Source organism: Nansenia antarctica (genome assembly GCF_963989245.1).
Source record: "Nansenia antarctica genome assembly, chromosome: 2".
In the NCBI taxonomy this organism is placed as follows: Eukaryota; Metazoa; Chordata; class Actinopteri; order Argentiniformes; family Microstomatidae; genus Nansenia; species Nansenia antarctica.
Genome location: NC_137675.1, coordinates 82117746 through 82141193, shown reverse-complemented (window position 1 = coordinate 82141193; position 23448 = coordinate 82117746). Strand labels below are relative to the sequence as shown.

General features: G+C 43.6%; 1 protein-coding gene and 1 pseudogene across 2 annotated transcripts; both read right to left on the bottom strand.

The window, feature by feature from the left end:
• Nucleotides 1–1171: 1171 nt before the first annotated feature.
• Nucleotides 1172–5967, bottom strand: LOC308150748 (beta-1,4 N-acetylgalactosaminyltransferase 2-like; the record flags this gene model as incomplete). Its single annotated transcript, XM_080523546.1, has 5 exons — nt 1172–1356; nt 1743–1971; nt 3462–3605; nt 4384–4565; nt 5958–5967. 5 exons carry the CDS (start codon nt 5965–5967, stop codon nt 1172–1174), a joined length of 750 nt encoding a protein of 249 aa, XP_080379672.1.
• Nucleotides 5968–8372: 2405 nt separating this feature from the next.
• LOC308150747 (protein BTG2-like) lies at nt 8373–8958 on the bottom strand (annotated as a pseudogene). Its single transcript has one exon. The product of its transcript is annotated as a protein BTG2-like (transcript).
• Nucleotides 8959–23448: the final 14490 nt, after the last annotated feature.

The following is a 23448-nucleotide window of genomic DNA, read 5'->3' as shown; positions in this document are numbered from 1 at the left end:
GGACACTGAGGAACCAGCACAAGCTGGCTGAACCAAAGGCCAAAACCAGCAGGCTGAAAAACTCAACCCTGCATACTGCAGTTAGACTGTACAATGACAATATCTAGACTCACACATAATACAGCATGGCTACCATGACTGCTACCTGCCCTTGCTTTGCCGCCTTGAAATATTTTTAAACTTTAAAATTGTTGTGTAATTGTTGTGCTGCTAATATTGTGTGTCATATCTATGTAAGTTCTGCAGTTTTTCAGTGGGGCCTTGGCTCCACTGCAAGCATGAATTAATAAAATAAAATCAATCATTAATCTACTGATTAATCTAATGTGGAAATATAATTGTTCCACAATCATACATTTTCCAAACATTCTTGGACAAGAAACTCAAAGTGGTGCATAAACAATGAGTGAGAGAGTAATAAGGTAGTTTAAAAGTTAGCAATGAAATGATTACAATAGTTGAGAGCCATATAAGTAGTGTAGTGTTAGTTAACTAGGTAGCAGTAGGGATTACACACCGAATCCATTGCATTGCAGTATTTTGGCTTGACTAGCGAGTTTGTGTTGTGATTTTCAACAACATTTAAATGTATTTCCGTGTTTCAAAATAAAATACAATTTTGATTGTTACCAATTTGCAGGCCGGCATTGTAAACAGGCCGGCATTGTAAAATAATAATGTTGTTCTTAATTGTAAATAAGCATTGTAAATAAGAATTTTGTTCTTAATTGTCTCGCCTGGTAAAATAAAGGTAAAAAAAATAAAAAAATAAAAATAAAAGTTTGCAGCCCAAATGACCAGACCTATGTACCCTGTAGCCTACAGCATTTTGCACTAGGCCTATTGATTCTACTGCAGTATGACTGGTTCCGCTGTAGTACGACTACCATCACTTTATTAAATTATTCTAGTTTATTAGGCCTATTACTTACTTTATTTACTTTATTCTATTATTGTGATTGTGTATCCTGCTGCAATGCCAATATTGAAGGACCTAAGCCAAAACATTTTACTCTTGTTTACCTGTACATTGGATGTAATAAAAGCTATTCTGATTCTGATTCTGCTGACGTGGACAGAAGTATATCATGTTTGGAGAGTAAAAAAAACATAACCAGAGAAATTCCTCATACGACATATGAATATATTTCCTGGGACACTAGACTTATATCTATCCATAACGAATACATTTCAGATGGTTCTTGAAGAAGTGATGGCCCAGTTTGAATTCACGATCATCCTTCAGGTAACGGAAGTTAGAGTACAGCTTGTTTCCTGCCTTCTTGGGCTGATGTGCGATGTTGACATGACTACAGGTGGCCACCAGGAGGCTGCCCAGGCCGTCCATGAAGAACTCTGAAACAGAGGGAGGGAGGGATGAGGAGAAAGAAGAAGGATGGATGAGTATACTGTAGCGATAATTCCCAACAACTGAATAATACCTGAAGCATTCGTAATGGGGTTAAAACAACAACTTGTTCACGGTCAACCAAAAAATATATATATTTAAAAGGGACAATCTGGGATTGCTATATCCATATATTAAAATGTTTAATTGATACTGCTCTTTGATTCCCAGATTGCACCTTTCATAAAACCTTGGTGACTTTAAATAAACCGTTGGGAAGAGAGTGCAACTAAACTAGATGATTGTGTGGACCCCAGGAAGAGCAGCCCAGCTGTTGCTTATGTAATAGATAATGAGGATAAACAAATAAAAATAATATATAGTAATATTTCACCCGAGTGTGCCACTCTCTTCAGCAGGGGGTCGAAGCCAACTCTCCTTATAGCGTCTGTGCGACCCAGGAGGAAGTTGACCACCCCGTCGGTGAAAGAACATTGTGGGAAACCAGGAAGGCTTTGGTATTTGATCTTTGACTTCCTATTCAGACAGCCGCCATCTTCCCCGCCGCCTTCCTCGTAGACCAGGGAGAAGTGGAAGGTGTTGCCGGCCACAGACGCGCCCACCTGCTCACACACAGAGAGAGGTAACAGATTGAGTTGGTGAAAAGGTCAATGCTTGCAAGACAGACTGGGTTTGAATCCAGGTTTATTTTTGTCATGGTATTGTATGTTATGTTATGTTATGTTAATTTCATTTATAATGCGCCCCCCATCCAACTTTTACATCGGCCCGGGGCGCAGCCCGGGTAAAGGAACAGATAAAGACAAAGACAAGGAACACAGAAAGCAATCAGACACAGACGACTTAAACGTAAAACTCATACCATTCACAACAAATAGGGAGTAGATTTAGGGAATGTCATTTTGGAAGAGGTGGGTTTTTAACTTGGCTCTAAAGGAGTCCAGAGTGGGGGCAAACTTGATGGCAGAAGGGAGCGCGTTCCACAGGGTCGGTGCTATCACCGCAAAGGCACGGTCACCCTTCCTCTTGAGGTTGGTACGTGGGACCCTCAGGCTGAGTTGGGCGTCGGACCTGAGCCTGGGTCTGGGCCTTGAGGAGGTAGACTGGTCCAGGAGGTCCTTGATGTATGGTGGGGCGAGACTGTTGAGAGCTTTAAAAACACAGGTGCAGATTTTGAACTTCACTCTCTTCTTCACTGGGAGCCAGTGAAGGGAGATGAGGACAGGGGAGATGTGGTCCCTCATTTTGGTGCCTGACACCAGCCTGGCAGCGGCATTTTGGACTAGCTGCAGGCGGTAGATGGTCTTATCAGGAAGTCCCGCATATAGTGAGTTGCAGTAGTCGAGCCTAGATGATATTAGCATGAGGACGACCCTCCTCAGGTCACTGGGGGTGAGGAAGGACTTGATCTTGGCTATGATGCGTAGTTGGTATAGACATGCCTTCACGACGGAGCTCACTTGTCGGTCAAGGTTAAGCTCGGAGTCAAAGATGACACCGAGGTTCTTGACATGTGGTCTGACAAGGGTGGACAGGCTTCCCATGTTGGTGCTGAGCTGAGTGATGGCGGTGGTGTTGCCGATGAGGAGGATTTCCCCCTTGCTCTCATTCAGCTGTAGGAAGCTCTGGGCCATCCACTCCTTCACATCGCGGAGGCAGTCCATCAGGCGCTTCAGATCGGCGGGGTCGTCAGTGTTGATTGACAGGTAGAGCTGGGTGTCAATCAACACTGACACTGACACTGACAACATTGTAGTAGAAACCATTGTTGACACTGTGTCTCATGTTTGTTAGTACAGACTAGTAAAGACCAGTAAAGACCGATTAAGACCAGTAGAGTCCAGTGAAGACCAGTAACACCAATCAAGACCAGTAGAGACCAATAAGGACAGATAAAGACCGGTAGAAACCAGTAAAGACCAGTAAAGGCTGTTAAAGACCTGTAGAGTCCAGTAGAGACCAGTAGAGTCCTGTAAAGACCAGGAGAGTCCAGTAAAGACCAGTAGAGTCCAGTAAAGACTAGTAGAGTCCAGTAAAGACCAGTAACACCAGTAAAGACCAGTAGAGTCCAGTAAAGACCAGTTCTTCTCACCACGTCCAGTTCAGGCATCGCCTCCATCACCTCCACCAGACTCTCGATCTTGGTCTGCGCTGTAAACAGGAAGTCATCATCCACCCACAGCAGGTACTTTGTGGTTACCTGGGAGATGCCCAGGGTCCTGCCAGCAAACCAGCCCTGAAGACAACAGCCAACCAGGAAACAGTTAATATAAATAGTTATTATTATAATGCTAATACTAATACTAATTTGTATTATTAGGGGACTAATACTACCTAATATTGGCCGAATGGGGGTGCGAAAGCAAGGGTTGAAATTGCCAACTTTGAAACGTTCCTAGTCCTGTGTCAATGCCATGTAATACCATGTAAGCATAGATCATATTACTAGTGAATTTTGGGTTAATATGAATGTGGATTCTGCCTATTTTTAATAGTAAATTAATAAGTGGAATTGACCTCAACCGTCATAGAGGTAGGCTGCAGGATTTGACTATGAGTCATCATTTCAACAGCTTCTATTCTATCCAGGTAAAGATACTGGCCTGTAAGGAAACTTTGCAGATGTTTCCAGCATGTATGAAATATGACACGTTTCATAAACACGGAAATGGATCATACAAAACTGGTCTGATGGGTGATAGTTCTGCACCGTTAGACAATGAGGACAGTGTTTTGAGTGCTGATGGAGTTGTTTGATTTGACGTGCAGTAACCACATGTTCACCAAATGTTCCAGCTTGGAATAAATCAAATGACATGCAAACATTTTATTTTGAGAAGACATGACATTATTTTGAATGCAGTGTTTGCTTTTGCAATAGATTTGTGGACTTTAGGGTTTTGTGTGTACGTTTTTGGATTTGTGTTAACAGTTAAGAGAAAATGCTTTGAGAAAATGTGTTTAAGCGATAGAGAAAAACTGTAAACAACAAACTACATTACTGTGGTTTGTACCTGTGCCGGGGGCATGATGTACTGCTCTATATTGGATCTGTTGACTTTCTGAGGCTTCAGGCTGTCGTCAGCGATGATGATCTTCATGACTGGGTAGAAGGTCCTGATGCTGCTGATGAGGCGTTGGAGCTCGCTGTACCGCAGGAACGTCTTGGTCACGATGGTCACCTGGGAGTTGACGTCTACCGGGACAGATTATCACTCTGGTTAGATGCTGTAGTGATGTCTACAGGGACAGATTATCACTCTGGTTAGACGCTGTAGTGATGTCTACAGGGACAGATTATCACTCTGGTTAGATGCTGTAGTGATGTCTACAGGGACAGATTATCACACTGGTTAGATGCTGTAGTGATGTCTACAGGGACAGATTATCACTCTGGTTAGATGCTGTAGTGACGTCTACAGGGACAGATTATCACTCTGGTTAGACGCTGTAGTGATGTCTACAGGGACAGATTATCACTCTGGTTAGACGCTGTAGTGACGTCTACAGGGACAGATTATCACACTGGTTAGACGCTGTAGTGATGTCTACAGGGACAGATTATCACTCTGGTTAGACGCTGTAGTGATGTCTACAGGGACAGATTATCACTCTGGTTAGATGCTGTAGTGATGTCTACAGGGACAGATTATCACTCTGGTTAGATGCTGTAGTGATGTCTACAGGGACAGATTATCACTCTGGTTAGATGCTGTAGTGATGTCTACAGGGACAGATTATCACTCTGGTTAGATGCTGTAGTGATGTCTACAGGGACAGATTATCACTCTGGTTAGATGCTGTAGTGATGTCTACAGGGACAGATTATCACTCTGGTTAGATGATGTAGTGATGTCTACAGGGACATATTATCACTCTGATTAGACGCTGTAGTGATGTCTACAGGGACAGATGTCAAACACATCACGTTGCAGTGGATTTAAAGGGTGTAAATGTGGTAACAGGTTACAATGAGGATACAGGTCTGTTGAAAGCAGTAAACTCCATTAATGGCAAATCTAGTACCTCACTTCCTTCCCATATTAAATTAAATGACACTGTATGTCCAATTTCTGATAAAACATTTTTTTAGCCTTTAATGAACATTGTGGCCTTTTCAGAGAGGTTATTCTGACGCTCCAAATTCATGTATGAATATGGTAGATTGTACTTCCTCTTCCGTATTCCGACCCGTTTCACCTGTTGACATCCTGGATGGCGTGTCCATGACTGGCACGCCATGAATGCCAGTCTGATTGGGGAGGATAAACTGGATTCCTTCTTGACACTAACAACTAACCCATAAATATCTGTCTTGCCTCTGGTAGTTTTCCTAGGGCCTGGAAGACTGCCCATGTGACTCCCCTACATAAATCTCCAAGTTTTCATATTTGGCAAACATTTTAGAAACCTTAGCGAACACTCAACTTAAGTCATACCTTTCAAGTTATCCAATTCTTAGTCCTCTTCAATCAGATTTTAGAGCAAAGTATAATACGATCACTGCTGTCACGTTGGTTACAAATGACATTACAGTCAGGTGCAACAATTTGGGCACCACTACACATCCACTACTAAAATGATCTACCTTTTCCCATGTTATATCAGAGTGCTTGCAATTCAAGAAGGAACCACATGATAAAAGGTTTGAATGTTTAAAAAGGAATGGTTACTGCTTTGGATGCCTAAAGAAGGGTCACATGAACAGAGACTGCACTAATAAACTGGACTGCCAAATATGTAAACGCAAGCATCCCACACTGCTACACATTGATGACAGAAATTCTAAAGAGGTTACTCAAGAACACCTGATTCCCTCAGAACCTAAGGAATCATCTGTCAACAGTGCACTGGTTTCAGCAAATCAAGTTACAGGGGCCGGTAAGAAATGTGCCGTAGCCATTGTTCTGGTTCAGGTTAAAGCCGCTCAAGGTAGCAAGTCTGTCTTAAACTACGCCTTTCTTGATCCAGGCAGCTCGGCCACATTCTGCACTGAGAACCTCATGAACCAACTGAATGCCAAAGGACGCAAGACAGAACTCATGCTGAGAACTATGGGACAAGAAAGACCTGTCAAGAGCTATGAGCTTAAAGGACTAGAAGTGGGCAATTTAGATGGCAGTGGATATATTGAATTGCCTGAAGTGTACACCCAAATCAAGATTCCTGTTTCAAAGGAAAACCTACTTACCCAATCAGACCTGAAAAGATGGCCTCATCTCAGTGGAATCGAATTGCAAAGGATCGACGCAGATATTGAAATTCTAATAGGAATGAATGTTCCTAAGGCAATAGAACCCAGGCACATAATTAACTGTCAAGGGAATGGACCATACGCAGTCAAGACAGGGTTAGGATGGGTGGTCAACGGCCCACTCAACTCTTGCTCTGCTGCTGAGGATGCTGGAACTATATCAGTGACAGTTAATCGCATTTCCATGGATAATCTGAGGGATCTGCTAATTGGGCAATACAACCAAGACTTCCCTGAAAAGGAATACGAAGAGAAGAAAGATGTGATGGTGAAAGAAGAGGGAAGAGAATATGAAGTTGTGGAGAAAATTGTGAAAGAATGGGCCGGAGGAGAGAGGCCATATCACTGCTCCCAGTGTGGGAAGAATTTCACCCAGGCAGGAGACCTAAAGAACCATCAGATGATACACACAGGTGAGAAGCCATATCACTGCTCCCAGTGTGGGAAGACTTTCAACAGGACAGATTACCTAAAGAAGCATCAGAGAACACACACAGGACACAAGCCATATCACTGTTCCCAGTGTGGGAAGAGTAACAAGGGAAACAGGTGCAATACCTTGCGGACCTGTTCTGGCGGAGGTGGACTAAGGAATATCTTTCACTCATACCACTGCCGGGGCCCAAGGGTCTTGTTCGGAGTGTTTTAGTTCAGACAAAGACTAACATTCTACAAAGACCCATTGATAAGCTCTGTTTACTACTAGAAGCCGAGAATTGAGCTTAAAACAGTTTGATGATGTCCGATTCCCAACCCCCTGACCCCCTATGCACACATTCAAACACACATTCCCCTGAGACTCATGCCCCTGCACACACCTACCCTTTCACACATGTTCATACACATGGACTTTGCAGCATCTCACCTCATCTACTCTTTGGAATATCCCTGGAGACTGTATATTATAGTTATGCCACCATGGACACTTATACAGCATGGACTTATTATGATTTATGTGGACTCATGATATTGATATGAGATGATAAATGTATATTGAAATATTGATGAATATGATGTGATGTAATGCAATGACATGTGATTTAGCGTATTTGGTATATCTCATAGATTTGTTTCATATTAGTTATTTTGGCTCCATTTAATATTTTGTTGTAATTGTTTTTGCTATGGCGTCAACAATTAGGGGCCGGTATGTTGGAGCCATATTAGGGCCTTTTGAGTTCAGTTAAGAGAATCTACTAATAAGATATTTTGTGTTTATTGTGTGTTGAAAATTATGAAATATCTTTATGAAATGTTTTGTTTACCTTTTTGACGTTGGATGTATGTACCTTTAACGATTGATCACCTACCTGATATTGAGCTAATTATTGTGAGGAGGCACCTGGTAGATGGCTTTATATAGGAGATCATTATGTGTGTTCACCAGGGAATGGTGGATCTGATTAAGTTTTGAATCGCACAGCGGGTGGCAGTGTATCGTACAGAGCTCAAGAGATATAAAGTATGATAACGATCCATATAACGTACTGCTTTAAGAAAGTCAACCTTAGTTTGGTTCAGTTTAATAAATTGTTTTATTTTATAATTCCGACTATGATAGTCAAAACAAACAGTCAAACAATGTTCAAAAATGTTAACCCAACAGAAACAATGGTCTATAACAAATACCAGTGCTTTTTTGAACTCACTTAAATAAGTAATGGGAAGTTAATTTAATAGAAAAGAGGGGAATTGCTGAGGAAGAAAAAAAAAAAAAAAAAGGAGAATCACTGTGGTGGTCGACGGACTTCACAGAACCAGGCATGGCGAGTCGCTGCAGTGCCCCATCCGAGTCGAGTCAGCTTCGTCTCCATGGATGGTCATCAGGTAGTTCTTCGGGGGGCTGGTGCGACCACCGATCAGAAAACCATTCTTGCAGTTCAGTGAAGGCTCGAAGGGGGAGGTTGTGGGCGACACGGTGGAGCTGGGGGGAGCTGGGGGGCGCCGGGGCCTCGGCCTCGTACAACACGCAGATGGAACCGTCCTCCCCGATGCGGTAGGACACCTCGTAGGGGTCTACCCACAGCGTCAGCTCCGGGGGCAACAGCCAGAAGAGCTCTTCGCTGGTAAGTCCGATACGACAAGCGGCTCTGCCGATGAGAGGGTCCATTTCATGATTAATCCGGATGCAACGGAAGCCGGAGCCCTTCTGTGGTCGGTCGGGGAACCAGTGGTCCTGGTAGCGCTCTGTGAGTGACTGTTGCAAACAATCTCTGAACACCTGGAGTTGGTGTTCGCTGAGGAAGCCTCTGGTTCTCAGAAGCCTGGCGATTAACGTCGCCGCGGCCGTTACTTCTGGGGCCATTTCAGCTCTAGCTGAGTATCCTTGGTTCATATTGTCCTGAAGAATATTATTATTATCTCCCACTCGCTGAAACGTTAAATTAGTTTCTTTACGACAGGATTGCTTTGAGAATTCGATGGGAAGCGTCTACCAGGAAGCGTTGCTATGGGCTAGCGTTGCTATGCAAAATTCATTATTAACAGAAGCGCTGCCACGCGCATCTACCGTCTTTGTGTGTGTACATAGTGCAACGCAATATAGTGGAGCTTCTTACCTATCCTAAAGGAAATTAACCAGTTAAATACAACTTGTACATAATTCAACATGTCCAATCAACCTGGGACAGCCGCTGAGGCTGAAGAGCTTTATAAAAAACGTATTGCAACTCGCAAAGGTAAACTGGGAGTATGTACAAGGAAGCTCAATGAGACTAAAGCTTTGCTGGTGGAAGGTGGAAATATTTCTGATATAAATAATTGTATGGACATGTTCAATCAAGCTCTTGGTGAATTCAACCAGGTACATCATTCTGTGCAAGAACTCCTCTCAGAGGGAGAGAAAGAGTATGACCATGTGAATGAATGAATGAATGAATGAATGAATGGTCTTTATTGTCATTGATATAGTACAGGTACCAAACAACGAAATTTGGGAGGGGGGGCTCCCCTGGTGCTAGGAAAAAAAAAAAAGAAAAAAAAAGAAGGGAAAAGAGCTGGTTTACATAAAAAAAGGCTATGTACACTATCCACTATGTGGAGTGGTATCAGCCCAGGATGATGAATTTTAGCTACTTCATCAAGGAGGTCGATGCATGGCAAAAGGAAAGGACGCAATCAGGAGTGACACCACAGGACAGCATCTCCAATGTGTCAAAAGGATCTAGAACCTCTTCTACCGCATCTAGAGCATCTTATGCAGCAAAATAGGATCTGCTGAAAAGGCAGCTCTGGAGGCTCGACGTGTTGCTTTAAAGGACAAGCATGCCTTACTGCTGGAGGAGACCATTATCAAATCTAAAATGGAGAAATTGGAAATGGAGGCAGAAATAGCCGCAGCGGATGCTAAAATTAAGGTCCTCCTAAGCAGTGATGAGGCTAAGCAGCCACCAGGGGATGATATGAACACCTACTATGAGGAAGCCTGTCGGCCAGTAAGCCTATAAAACCTGGAACCTACTGTTGACTCTCCCATAGAATTCATGCAGATGGCTGCTGTACCTAAGACCCCACTCCAGAGGCACTTCCAGAGTAGCCCTCAGGATGAGGCAGGTGCATCTAGTCCACCACAGCAACATCCCTCAAGAAACAGACAAGCGTCTCATGAAAACCCCAGTAATATGGTACAAAGTCAAATTGCCGATCTCATCATCATGCAGCAGCACTTATCCCTACTACCCAAGAGAGAGGTGCCAGTGTTTGATGGGGATCCTCTATTCTATCAATCTTTCATCCATGCATTTAAACATCTAATTGAGGATAAAACTAGTAGATGGGCTATATGGATCGTTATCATACTTTATATCTCTTGAGCTCTGTACGATACACTGCCACCCGCTGTGCGATTCAAAACTTAATCAGATCCACCATTCCCTGGTGAACACACATAATGATCTCCTATATAAAGCCATCTACCAGGTGCCTCCTCACCGTAATTAGCTCAATATCAGGTAGGTGATCAATCCTTAAAGGTACATACATCCAACGTCAAAAAGGTAAACAAAACATTTCATAAAGATATTTCATAATTTTCAACACACAATAAACACAAAATATCTTATTAGTAGATTTTCTTAACTGAACTCAAAAGGCCCTAATATGGCTCCAACATACCGGCCCCTAATTGTTGACGCCATAGCAAAAACAATTACAACAAAATATTAAATGGAGCCAGAATAACTAATGTGAAACAAATCTATGAGATATACCAAATACGCTAAATCACATGTCATTGCATTACATCACATCATATTCATCAATATTTCAATATACATTTATCATCTCATATCAATATCATGAGTCCACATAAATCATAATAAGTCCATGCTGTATAAGTGTCCAATTTGTCACAGTTTGTCACCATCTATGGTTCCAGATATTATTATTATTATTGTTATTATTATTATTATTTTCATTCTTCTGCACTTTATTTGCCCTGTTGCACATGGCTGCCTCGTAACAGATCAGTCAGGGTACAATGTTAGATCACGTTTGATCACACGAGATTGGGGGATGAGACTATACTGATGCTTACAATACTACCTCTGCACGTACTGTATATTACATCGTTACCTATCACTACCTCTTGTTCTATTTATATCATGCCCTTATATCACAATTTGCACTTCTGATTGGATGTTAAACTGCATTTCGTTGTATTGTACTTGTACTCTGTTCTGACAATAAAGTTGAATCTAATCTAATCTAATCTAACCAAGGTCTAACTCAGATCTAACTCAGGTCTAACCTAGGGCTATACCAGGACTAACCCAGGTCTAACCCAGGTCTCCAGTGTGTACGCGGTACACAGTGCTGGTGTAGGTGAGTCGTTCCAGGAGGTTGTTGAGGTCAGCGAGGCTGGGGGATTGGAGAGTGATCCGACCCTGACCCTGACCCTCCACCTGGCCAGGCTCAGGGTACTCTACAGCCAGGACACCGCTGGACACACGAACACTCACCTGCAGGTACAGAACAGGGCTCACACCATAGGCTTATATTCCCTGGGTGAGACCCACCATAGATATCTTATACTTCCTGGATGAGACCCACCATAGACAGTAAAAGTGAAGCACTGTACTATAAGGGTCAATCATAATGAATGAGTTGCAGATCTTAACATGAATAAACAGGTTTGAAGAGTACTGCAGCCATCCTTATGGGACATTGATAGTGATTTTTGCTGCACATAGGCATAATTTCAGTAAAGGCATTGATTGTATTGATCATTCATTCATTCAGTGTATTTTCAATATCCATGTTGAAAAACCTTTACTGAAACCAGGTTTGAAAACCATCACCAACTAACGTTTTGTTTTTACACCTGGTAGCGACGAAGACCCTTGAAGGCCCTTGAGTTTCCAACCAACCTGGTAATTTGTTGTTGTTGTTTTTGTTGCATGCAGAGCTAAACCTGAAATGATGTTGAAAATAAAGTTACCTGAATAACAAGTTTGTTCATTTCCACAAATGCCATTGATAACTAGTTTAGGAAGTAACAATGACTAGTGGTGTGTGTGTGTGTGTGTGTGTGTGTGTGTGTGTGTGTGTGTGTGACCTGGTATGAGGCTCTTCTGGAGAGGGACCACAGTGAATCCCTGGATGGAGTACTGTAAAGGGGAGTTAGACGGAGCGAAGAGCAGCCTGTTCAGACTGGACTTGGTCCTACAAGAGATGGTATATTTGGTCGATTTGAATTCAAATATTTGTACACACACACACTCACGTAAACACACACGTGTAAACACCCACACGCACACGTACATGCACACACACAATAATAAATGCCATCCTGCCCTCATAACAAGCCTAACATTAGAGGCAGGAATGTTCTGTGACACTATAAATGCCATCTCTCCCACCTGAGGAGGTGTTTCCTGTACTCCTCTGCTCTCCGTTGGACGAGGTCCTCATACTGGCCTTTGGGAAGGTGATCTCTCAGTGTGAACGACCCTGCTGGACAGGAGCACTGGGACGGTGGTGTGGAGCTGGTGGATGGCATGGCGCTGGAAATACACAGGTATGAGCTAAACAGCATGACATAGATTTACCTTCACAGTATTCAGTAGCTAGTAAAGTAGTACTACGTTTTGCTCAAGAACTCCTCTATATGCAGTTCTACCTAGAACCAAAATGAGATGTACTGACATGCTTGGTTTTCCTATGTGACGTGGCTGTATACAAGGGCTTCTCACTCGCACTGTTTTTACCGGTCGACGAAAAGATCGCTTTGGACGTTTAGAATGGAATCTAATGAATCGTTTGCGACATTGATGAACATTATTGATAAAGGTAAGCTCTTTATATCTGTTATATTAAACATAGACCCGATTCTCGGGTAACCGGTGGGGCGGTGGATAAGAAGAGGTTTTAAGGATTATGTAAACACACTCATATTGACACGGCTTCAGCCTACACCTTTTTGGTCCTGGTGTTATGAATTGTGACTGTGTACATTTTTTAAATATCTGTATTGTGAATTGTATAGGGGACCAAAATAAACATTCTCAATCAATCAATCAATCAAATCCCTTAAGGATCCTTTAAGGCGCTTTGAGTTGCATCTACGAAAGGCGCTATATAAATAAAGTTTCACTTCACTTCACTTCACTTCACTTATGTAAACACACTCATATTGACATGATCCCTTAAGGATTATGTAAACACACTCATATTGACATCATCCACCTGGGACGATGAGTAACTGATGTGTCCTCCTCTGTCTTCCTTTGGGGGAACACCTGACTTGGGTAATACATCCAGTAGTACATCATCCAGTAGTGAGAGAAGACACAGGAGAAGGACCACCAGCCTGCTGCGTCGATCCATCTGTCAGGAACGAACAGGTTTTAGTTAACTCCGCTCTCCACTGGCAAGACGGCTGTCTCTGCAAGCACATATGCATGTATGTCGTTAATTATCTAGGAAATACAATGAACCGCCTATACTCATAAAAACAGATTATTTTCTAAGTTGTTGGAATTAATTTCAGTTCCCCAATACAGTGTTAAACTAAACACAAAATGCCATTCTGGTTAACCTTTTTGTGTTTCTAATTCGACCATAGCCTAGTCTTGACTCATTTGAATATATTAAGCCTGAAAATGCGTCTCTGTCTCGCGTTGCGCGCATGACCTTGTCTTGGTGTATTAAATTCATTGCATGAAAACGTTGCTTCTCGGTCTGTCAGTCTCGATAGTGTAAGGCGATCAACTTCTCCAGAATTGATTTAATTGAGTCGTCACTTACAAGCGAGTTCGTTTAATCTCAACGAGACGTCCTTGATATAACTTCGAAGATAAAATGATCCAATCAAATATTCGGCACCACTACTGAACTGTTCTTGTTCCCGGTCAAATCTGACCGAGAGCAACTTTCATCAATCATAAATATTGTGTTTTACATTTGATTGCCTCAAGGCCTTATGATATCCTCCACACTAGGCATTTGAACATATACAATTGCTGACTAACCACTGGCATTGAATTTTGTGGTTTTAGTCAACTTTGTAACATCGGTGGTGTTCCCGGTCAAAAATGACCGCCATAGGAAATTAATGGATAACACAAGTTGTAACAAGCTACAACATTCCAGGATGTATCAGACCTGTTCAAATACCTCATATATAAAGTTTGACACATTTCAAACTAAACAATTAGGTGTTTGTTATGGGAACCCTTCTCTTTCTCGTGCTTATTTGCCCATCCGAACCAGACCTTCCAGACTAAACATTGTTTAGTCTGGAAGGTGTGGTTCACCTGGGGTGAAAGAGAAGGGTTCCCATAACTCTGGAAGGTATGGTTCTGATGGACACATAAGCACGGGAAAGAGAAGGGTTCCCATAACAAACACTGAAATGTATCAAACGAAACAGGTGTTTGTTATGGGAACCCTTCTCTTTCCCGTGCTTATGAAATGTATCAAATGAAACATGTGTTTGTTATGGGAACCCTTCTCTTTCCGGTGCTTATATGCCCATCCCCCCACGTGAACCACACCTTCCAGACTAAACTCTCACAGACCCCCTATATAAAGCTTTATTTGTGCTTTGCTCTGAATTCACTCTGTGAACACAATGAGTAAGCGGCTGTCTAAGCGATTATCTGTCAGAGAGGCTCTCGACCGAATTTTTGAACCAGATGAAGAGGAGATTGAAGTTGAACCAGAGATAGAGGAGGATGTCTCAGAATTGGAAGACAACACCGATCCTGACTTCGATCCAGAATGTTATGAGACAGACGGCGAGGAAGAGGCCCCTGAGGAAGAGGCCCCTGAGGAAGAGGCCCCTGAGGAAGAGGCACCTGAAGAACAGGCACCTGAGGTGACATTCCAGTCCAAGGGTGGCAACTTGCTCTGGTATTCATCCTCCCAGGATAGAGCAAGCAGAGCGAGAGTGGAAAACATCATAAGGATGACACCAGGACCAACGCGGTATGCTACATCTCGTCTGGATGACATCAAGTCCAGCTTCCAACTGTTTTTACCAGAGTCCATTGAGGAAATTGTACTGGACATGACAAACCTGGAGGGGAGGCGTGTGTTTGGGGACACATGGAGAGCACTGGACCAGGTAGACCTTCAAGCCTACATAGGTCTGTTGATTCTAGCAGGAGTATATCGGTCAAACAATGAGGCTACAAAGAGTCTGTGGGATGCGGAGTGCGGGAGGCCTATATTCCGGTCCACTATGTCAATACAGCAGTTTCATGTCCTGTCGAGAGTTATCCGATTTGATAACAGAGATACAAGACCTGCCCGCTGGCGAAATGACAAACTGGCTGCCATCAGGAACGTTTGGGACAGGTGGGTGGAGCGCCTACCACTGATGTACAATCCAGGCCCTGAGGTGACAGTTGACGAGCGCCTGGTCCGTTTCAGAGGTCGCTGTCCCTTCAAGCAGTACATCCCAAGCAAACCAGGCAAGTATGGAATCAAGATCTGGGCAGCATGTGATGCCAGGAGCAGCTATGCCTGGAATATGCAGGTCTACACGGGAAAACCTGTTGATGGAAGGCCAGAAAAAAAACAGAGCATGCGTGTTGTGCTGGACATGACAGCGGGTCTCAAGGGGCATAATATCACATGTGATAACTTTTTCACCTCATATGCGCTTGGTCAGGAGCTGTTGAAACGCAAGCTCACCATGGTGGGGACAGTGAGGAAGAACAAGCCTGAACTTCCCCCTGCGCTGGTGTCAACCAGAGGGAGAGAGATACTCTCATCAAATTTTGCATAGTATATGTTGAGATGTTGAAGAACTGATCCAATGTGTTGTTTGGCAGAGATATATAGAGTTTCAGGGTGTAACTGGCCTTCTTATTTGAAATTCTCAAAAACGGAAATGGAATATTACATTTCTACTGTGTATTTAGTCACATTACAGTAATTTGGTCATATCTATGTTCATTCATTCATTCATTTTAACATCTCACAGGTCTCAGCTTTCACCAGGTACCAAATTTAGCAAATTTGACCATGTAGTTTTGGAGATATGAAGCAGTTAATCAGACCGGTCTAATTAGACCGGGAACACCAAGGATGGGGGGGCAAACATGAACACAACCCAAAGGTTAAGAGAATATTTATTCGAGCACATCAGCAAACAATAGCATCAGCAAACAATAGCATTTCATTCCATGGAAAGGGGTCTTATCTAGCTTCACCTCCGCAGGCCAGGATCAGCTGGTTAACTGCAGAAGCTTCACCGGACAAGAGCCCCGTTTCGCCTTGGTGCATAGTCTTTATACATTTTCCTTAACATTTAGGAACCTGTGGTAGGTTTTATGGTAAGCGTCTGTTTTATATCGGTATGTGGCTTTCGACTTCTTTCGGTGTCCGTGCGAGTGTGTTATCTTCTTCTTCTGACCCCCCGGTCGTTTGTCATGGTAAGAGTGTTCGGACACTCTGTCGGCAACGGTATCCTGAGCAGCCTAGTCTTGCGCGACGTTAGATACACACACATTCTAATGTTTTTTAAGGAACCAGTAAGCATTATGCACACAGTTATGTTTTTAGGATGCACAGATATTTTGATAGTTATTTTGGGTGTATTCTACGTGCGTTCTAAAGCACTAATTGGCCAGTTATTTAATCTTCAAACACATTCCCTCCTGACCAGGTCTGTAGGTCCTATGTCCTTATCAGGATCGCTTGTGTAAACATCACTGTTGCCAGGCCCACAGACTCCCATGACTTGGGATTCGATTAACAAGTTAAAATACAGTATAGAAGAATAGACTTATCATTAATCATTAGTTATGATAGTATAAAATGAGTATAGGAAAATAGAATATCATAACAGCAGATACAAAATGGTTGTTTGTACATAGGTAAAAATAAGCAATCTACAGGCGGTTTGAACCACAACACTTTCTCCCAGTCAGGAGCCCCTTCCCCCCATGTCGCTCAAAAGCAGAACCTCTCTTTTATGGTTCTGTGAGACTTCAACTGACCTCAGTCACATATTATTTAAATGAACACACAGTACTTGATTTATCACTTCTAGTTATTTTAATACAAATCCCTAACAATAGGAGAACCGGATCAAGTTCATTCAAGGCTGGTTATCTCACCCATTTCCATACGGTCACTGAGGTGTGTCGCCCCCCCCCCCCCCCCCCCCCCCGCCCCACAATTATTTCCAGCGGAGAAAAACTTTAGACGGGATACTGCCATTTGCCTACCTTATTATTACCAGGCAGTGACAGTCTATGGCTGCAAAAGGCACGGTCGCCCATTGTGTGAATGATACTGGCTACACTTACAACACCTTGCCCTCCAAAGCAGTTTCATGTTGACTAATTACAATTGGTGTTGAATTGACAAATTGCGATAACATCAATTAGCCTAATGTTCAGCAGTGGCGGCTGGTGATAAAATGTTTGGGTGGGGCACAGGTTATGGGGGCATGCCACGGGGAAGAATATCAACTTTAAAATCTGGATTTTAACATGAGAATATATATATAACTTGTATTAAAGGGCAAACTGCAAACACAACAAAAATATAATGTACAACAACTGACAAATCAACTGGAATAGTCTTTGTTAGCAGAGTAGACCTAATGTTAACAGAATGGACTTAAACCCTTTGTCTATCTGTGCAGCGGTAAGGTGAATAATTCTAGCAGCTCAAATGGATTGTACTGTCCAGACAGTTGTCTTGTTTAGCCATTCAACTAGGCATTATTTATTCAATGGAGAAAGACATGGAACACAATGCAATTGTGATAATAAATGTGTTCTTTGTTACTTTCAAACCCTGTGTCCCTCCCCAGTTACACTACTTGAACATGAATTTTGCCCTTCGTTCCTTCAGGCCTGCAAATCTCTCAATGACTTTCTGGTTAAAGTCTGTCATTTCAATCACCAGTGTCTTCTCCATTGACATCATGGCCAATGCATTCAGCCTGTCCTCTGTCATGGTGTTCCGGAGAAAGGTTTTGATCCTTTTCAAGGTCGAGAAGCACCTCTCTGCCTCCGCCGTGGTGATGGGTGTGGTTATGAGGATCTTTAGGAGAGTGACAGTCTCTGAAAACACTTCTCCAAGATTGTTCTCCATAAAAAGCTGGAAGAGGTCCACAGCACCACGACAGGCTCTGAACTCCTCCTTGCTGTAGAGGAGATTGAGCTCGGTCTTCAGCTGGCTTCCACTGAGCATTGGGTAGGCCTTCAAGGTGCTGTTCAGTGCATCCTCCGGAAAGGCCCCCTTGTACTCTTCAAACCTGTCCCCCTGCAGCAAGGTGGCAATGACCAGGTGGTTTGTGAAGGAGAAGCGCTCCTTGGCGGGTCCAAGTATGGTATCACAGACCTACAGAGAGAAGAAGAATTAAAAAATAATAAATAATAATATGTACCCTGTTCTTTTTTCATGCTAGTGTTTTGGGAGTTCTAGCATTCTAGCGTTGAAAGGTTAAAGGTCCCATATCCTTTGAAAACAGTTTATTGTTTTTGTACTCAGAGGGCTTATGCCAACACTGTGAAATCAGAAATCTGTACCTATTACAGTATTTCCATAATTTCCTAATTCATATTTCTCCATATTTTAATAACGCAGGGTATTTGCAACATAGCAATGACCAGGAAGTGAATTAATATATAAAATAATATATGGGACCTTTAATGTTAAAACTATACTGAGCACAGTTCCCTCTCCAAAATGTCAAATATAGTACTTTTCTGTTTTTAATAGCTCCTTACTGTAAATGATGCCTCAGGATCAAAATTATTTTTAGTCACATTTCTCAAAATGGTGTGCCTTCATTTTATTTAAACGAAGGCCTCCGGTGTAACATGGACTGTGACTGATTCTACAACATCAACTCACCTCTGCTGCAATCCTTTCATGGTCCTCTAGACTGAGTGCCCGACGTCTCTTTGTTGGCTGAGACACAGCGCTGCTTTGCTCAACCATGGCATGGAGAGAATTTCTCTTGTTTGCTGATTAATTTGCAAATCGGGTCGTTCCGGTCCAAGCTCTTTAATCCGTTTCTGTTCTTGAATTGAACGCCTTGAAAACGGGTTTTCTTTAAGCGAGACAACCGAATTGTCTTTTAGTTCAGAAGCACTTCTCCCAGTAGAACATGCAGCAGACTCCATTGTTTCACTCTCAAAGTGAGGCGCCAAAGTCACGTAACAGTAATGAGGTCTACAATTGGCTATGGGGAGTTGCCTCCCCCTCCTCCATCTGGACGATCAATTGGCTATGGCGGAGATCCCTCCCCCTCCATCCGGATATGATGTAATCTAGCATCTATATTTGCTCTCCGGGGCGCATTTTTTGCGCCCCGGCCGGGAAATAGGAGACAGCCAATTGGAGCGCTGCTACAGCTCACGTGTAAGCCAAAAGTATTTGGCCTGCCATAGACTTGCATTCGGCCTGCGCCCCGACTCCTCCCCTATGCATTTTAACAGTGAATTTTACACACACACAGATAAAATGTTTAGTGTATTGGAGGATTTTTAATGAATGCTGATAGGCGCCGACAGAATATCAGCCGCATTTTGTGAATAAACAATGTTTATTTTAAAAAACCTTTTTACAAGTCGCAACTAGGAAGTGAAGGTGGGGGCGGCGCCCCAGCGCCCTCTATTGGCCAGCCGCCACTGATGCTGAAAGACAAATCAGAAAATAATTTAAACTATTATTTAATTATTAATCGTTTAACATTGTGAAACATAAGACATTTGTTTATTGAAACATATGCTCTTACTAGAGTAATTGCTTAGTAATTATTATTATTATTGTTGTTGTTGTTGTTGTTATTATTATTATTGTTATTATTATTATTATGGAGGCAAGGAAATATCCGACAATCATATAATTTTTAACATAGTGATGCATAAGACATTTGCTTATTGACTTATTGACAGAAATAAGCATATGCTGTTACAGTATTAGAGTAATTGCAATGTACAGTAACATGATGATTAGATGGGATAGGGTTTGATGACAACTGGTTTTAAGAACCTGTAATAATGCTGAAAGACCAAAAAACCTTGTGGCAAGTTTACAACTACAATCTTTCGATTTAATGTTTTGACCTCCAGTCACAATATTTGCACACAATTCGCCCTATTCAATGTGTCACACAGAATTAACAATGGATCTACCAAAGGCTATGAAGAGGATGTGGGGACCAGAACCACTCACCACATCATGTACCCAGTGAGTGCTGTGGACCTGGACAACACCACTCATCTGGTTTTGTTCCCTTTCAAGACTTGGGATCTCCGCTGGCTCCGTAGTATCTTCACCCCGTGAGTGACGTCTTGTAACGTAGGCTTTTTTTTTTCTTCCCTTTCCTAACACCAGGGGAGCCACCCCTCCTAAATTTCGTTGTTTGGTACCTGTACTGTAGCAATGACAATAAAGTCCATTCATTCTTTGGCTAGTTTGGAAGTTCATATTTTGATAGTTTACAGTAAACAATATGTTTTATTCATATTTTAGAACTTTATCCCAGGTATTCTGACACTAAAATACAATGTACACATCTCGAAATACAATACGGCTGTGTTTCATTTTGGCACAAATATTCTGTATTTTTGCATTGTATTTATTGCTACATATGTATTGCATTTCGATGTGTCTATTGTATTTCATTCTGGTACGCTTCACCCTCCATAGACAACTAAGCTACGGCCGTTTTTGTTGTATTCAACAGTTCAGATGTACAAAGCAAATCAAGGATCAAAGCCAACAAGGACCTGGTGAGTCAATAAGAAACATAAGCATGGAATTTATGTCAAACAAATGATGGTTTATACAGTATTTCTCCTCTTAATTTATGGAGGTGGTAAATGCCCAAGATGGTTTATAGGTTGAGGTTGAAAGTTTATTTTGCAAATAGATATGATTGACAATACTTTAACCCAGGATTGGGAACAGTTCTCCACTACCTTCTCCCTGACAGAATACCTTCTGGACTAAATCCAGTGCCCTGCGAAAGTAATGAATGAATGAATGGTCTTTATTGTCATTAATACAGTACAGGTACCATACAACGAAATTTAGGAGGGGGGGCTCCCCTGGTGCTTGGAAAAAGACTAAAAACAAGAGGGCCAAGGGTAAAATAAAAAAGGGAAAAGAGCTGGTTTACATAAATAAAGGCTATGTACACTATCTACTATACTATACTACTATACTATACAATAAAACACTGTGCTGTACTCTATGCTATGCTATAAATATCCTAACTTTTCCTATATCTGAACCTTATGTACACAAGGGTCATATTGCACATAGTATTGTTGCACATTCATTTAAAGTGTCGCAGTTAGCAGGTTTGAAATGTTCACAGTTGTATTTCAATATTGCACTTGTGTTTACAATCTAGTAGCTGCCATCAAGTTGTCTAGATTGTCCAGGGCCTAGAACCTAGGTCTTTGCTGTGTTCAGGGCCTGAATGGCCCTAGGGTAGAAGCTGAGCTTCAGTCTATTTGTCCGTGCGAACATGGTCCTGAACCGCCTGCCTGAGCGCAGCCGAACAAGGTGTTCGTTCCCAGGGTGGGATGGGTCCCTGGAGATCTTGGAGGCCTTCCTGAGGCAGCGTGTGTACAGCTCTTCCAGAGAGGGGAGGGGGGCGCCGATGATCTTCTGGGCCGATCTCACGGCTCTCTGTAGCGCTTTCCTCTCTGCGGCTGTGCAGCTGGAGAACCACACGCAAATGCAGTAGGTGAGGATGCTCTCCACTGTGCAGCGGTAGAAGGTCACAAGCAGCTCCTGTCTGAGGTGGTATTTCCTGAGGACTCTCAGGAAGTAGAGCCGCTGTTGTGCCTTCTTGATGATGGCTGCTGTGTTGGTCCTCTAGGACAGGTCCTCCTGTATGTGCACCCCCAGGAATCAGAGAGTTGAGACTCTCTCCACGCTCCCTCCATCGACGAGCAGGGGCTGGCCCTCAGATTTTTTCCTCCTGAAGTCCACGATGATTTCCTGGGTCTTTAACTGGTTCAGCAGCAGGTTGTTAACCTTGCACAGCTTGCCCAGCTGCTCCACCTCATCCCTGTACGCCGCCTCGTCCCCCCCCGAGATGCAGCCCACCACGGTGGTGTCGTCTGCAAACTTTATGATGGAGTTGCTGGGGTGGACGGGGGTGAAGTCGTAGGTGTAGAGGTTGTAGAGGATGGGGCTTAGCACGCAGCCCTGGGGGGACCCAGTGCTGAGTCTGAGGTCTGTGGAGGTGTGGGAGCCCACCCGCACCCTCTGGGGGCGGTCAGACAGGAAGTCCTTGATCCATGCGCAGATGGAGTGTGATAGTCCCAGGTCTAGTAGTTTGGTCACTAGCCTGTCTGGAAGGATGGTGTTGAAGGCAGAGCTGAAGTCCACAAAGAGCAGTCTTGCGTAGCTGTTCCCCCTCTCCAGGTGGGATAGAGTGGAGTGGAGAGTCTTCGCGATGGCGTCCTCTGTGGACCTGTGGGCTCTGTAGGCGAACTGGTATGGATCCAGGTTGGGCGGGAGGCGTGTGACTATGTGGGCCCGGACCAGTTTCTTGAAGCACTTCATGATGATTGGTGTGAGTGCCACCGGGCGGTAGTCGTTTAGGCAGCTCACCGTGCTTTTCTTCGGGACTGGGATGATTGTTGAGGTTTTCAGGCAGGGTGGGATGGTGGCCTGGGACAGGGACTGCTTGAAGATGTTGGTGAAAACCCTGGCCAGCTGGTCGGCGCAGTCCCTCAGCACCCGTCCCAGGACGCCATCCGGCCCTGAGGCTTTTCTGGGGTCCACCGCCTTCAGCACGCGTCTCACTTCATGCTCTGTAAGGGTGAGGCTGCTGAGAGCTGGAGAGAGTGGTGTTTGTGTTGTGGTTACCTCCGTTCGCCCCTCGTCGAACCGGGCGTAGAAGGAGTTCAGCTTTTCCGCCAGCAGGGGGTCGTCCTCCGCGGCTGTGAGCCTGTTGGCTCTGAAGTTTGTCATGTGCTGAACCCCCTGCCACACCCGCCTGGAGTTGTTGCTCAGGAAGCATTCCTCAATCTTCTCTCTGTGGTCTGCCTTGGCCTCCAGGATGCCACGGTTTAGGTTAGCCCTGTTGGTGCTGTACAGCAGTGTGTCCTTCGCTGAGAAGGCATTGTCCCTCTCCTTGAGCAGTTTTCGGACCTTCTCAGTCATCCATGGCTTCGTGTTGGGGTAGACCCGGACACGTTTGTCCACGGTGGCTGAGTTGGTGCAGTTCACTATGTGGTTCAGAACCGACGACGTGAACTGTTCCAGGTCCTCATGCTCATATTCCTGCCATGAGGTGTCATTCAGGCAGATCTGCAGTGGGGCGGACCCTGCTGGCCAGGTTCTGACAGTCTTAGTGGTGATGGGAGCACTTTTCCTCATGGGAGTG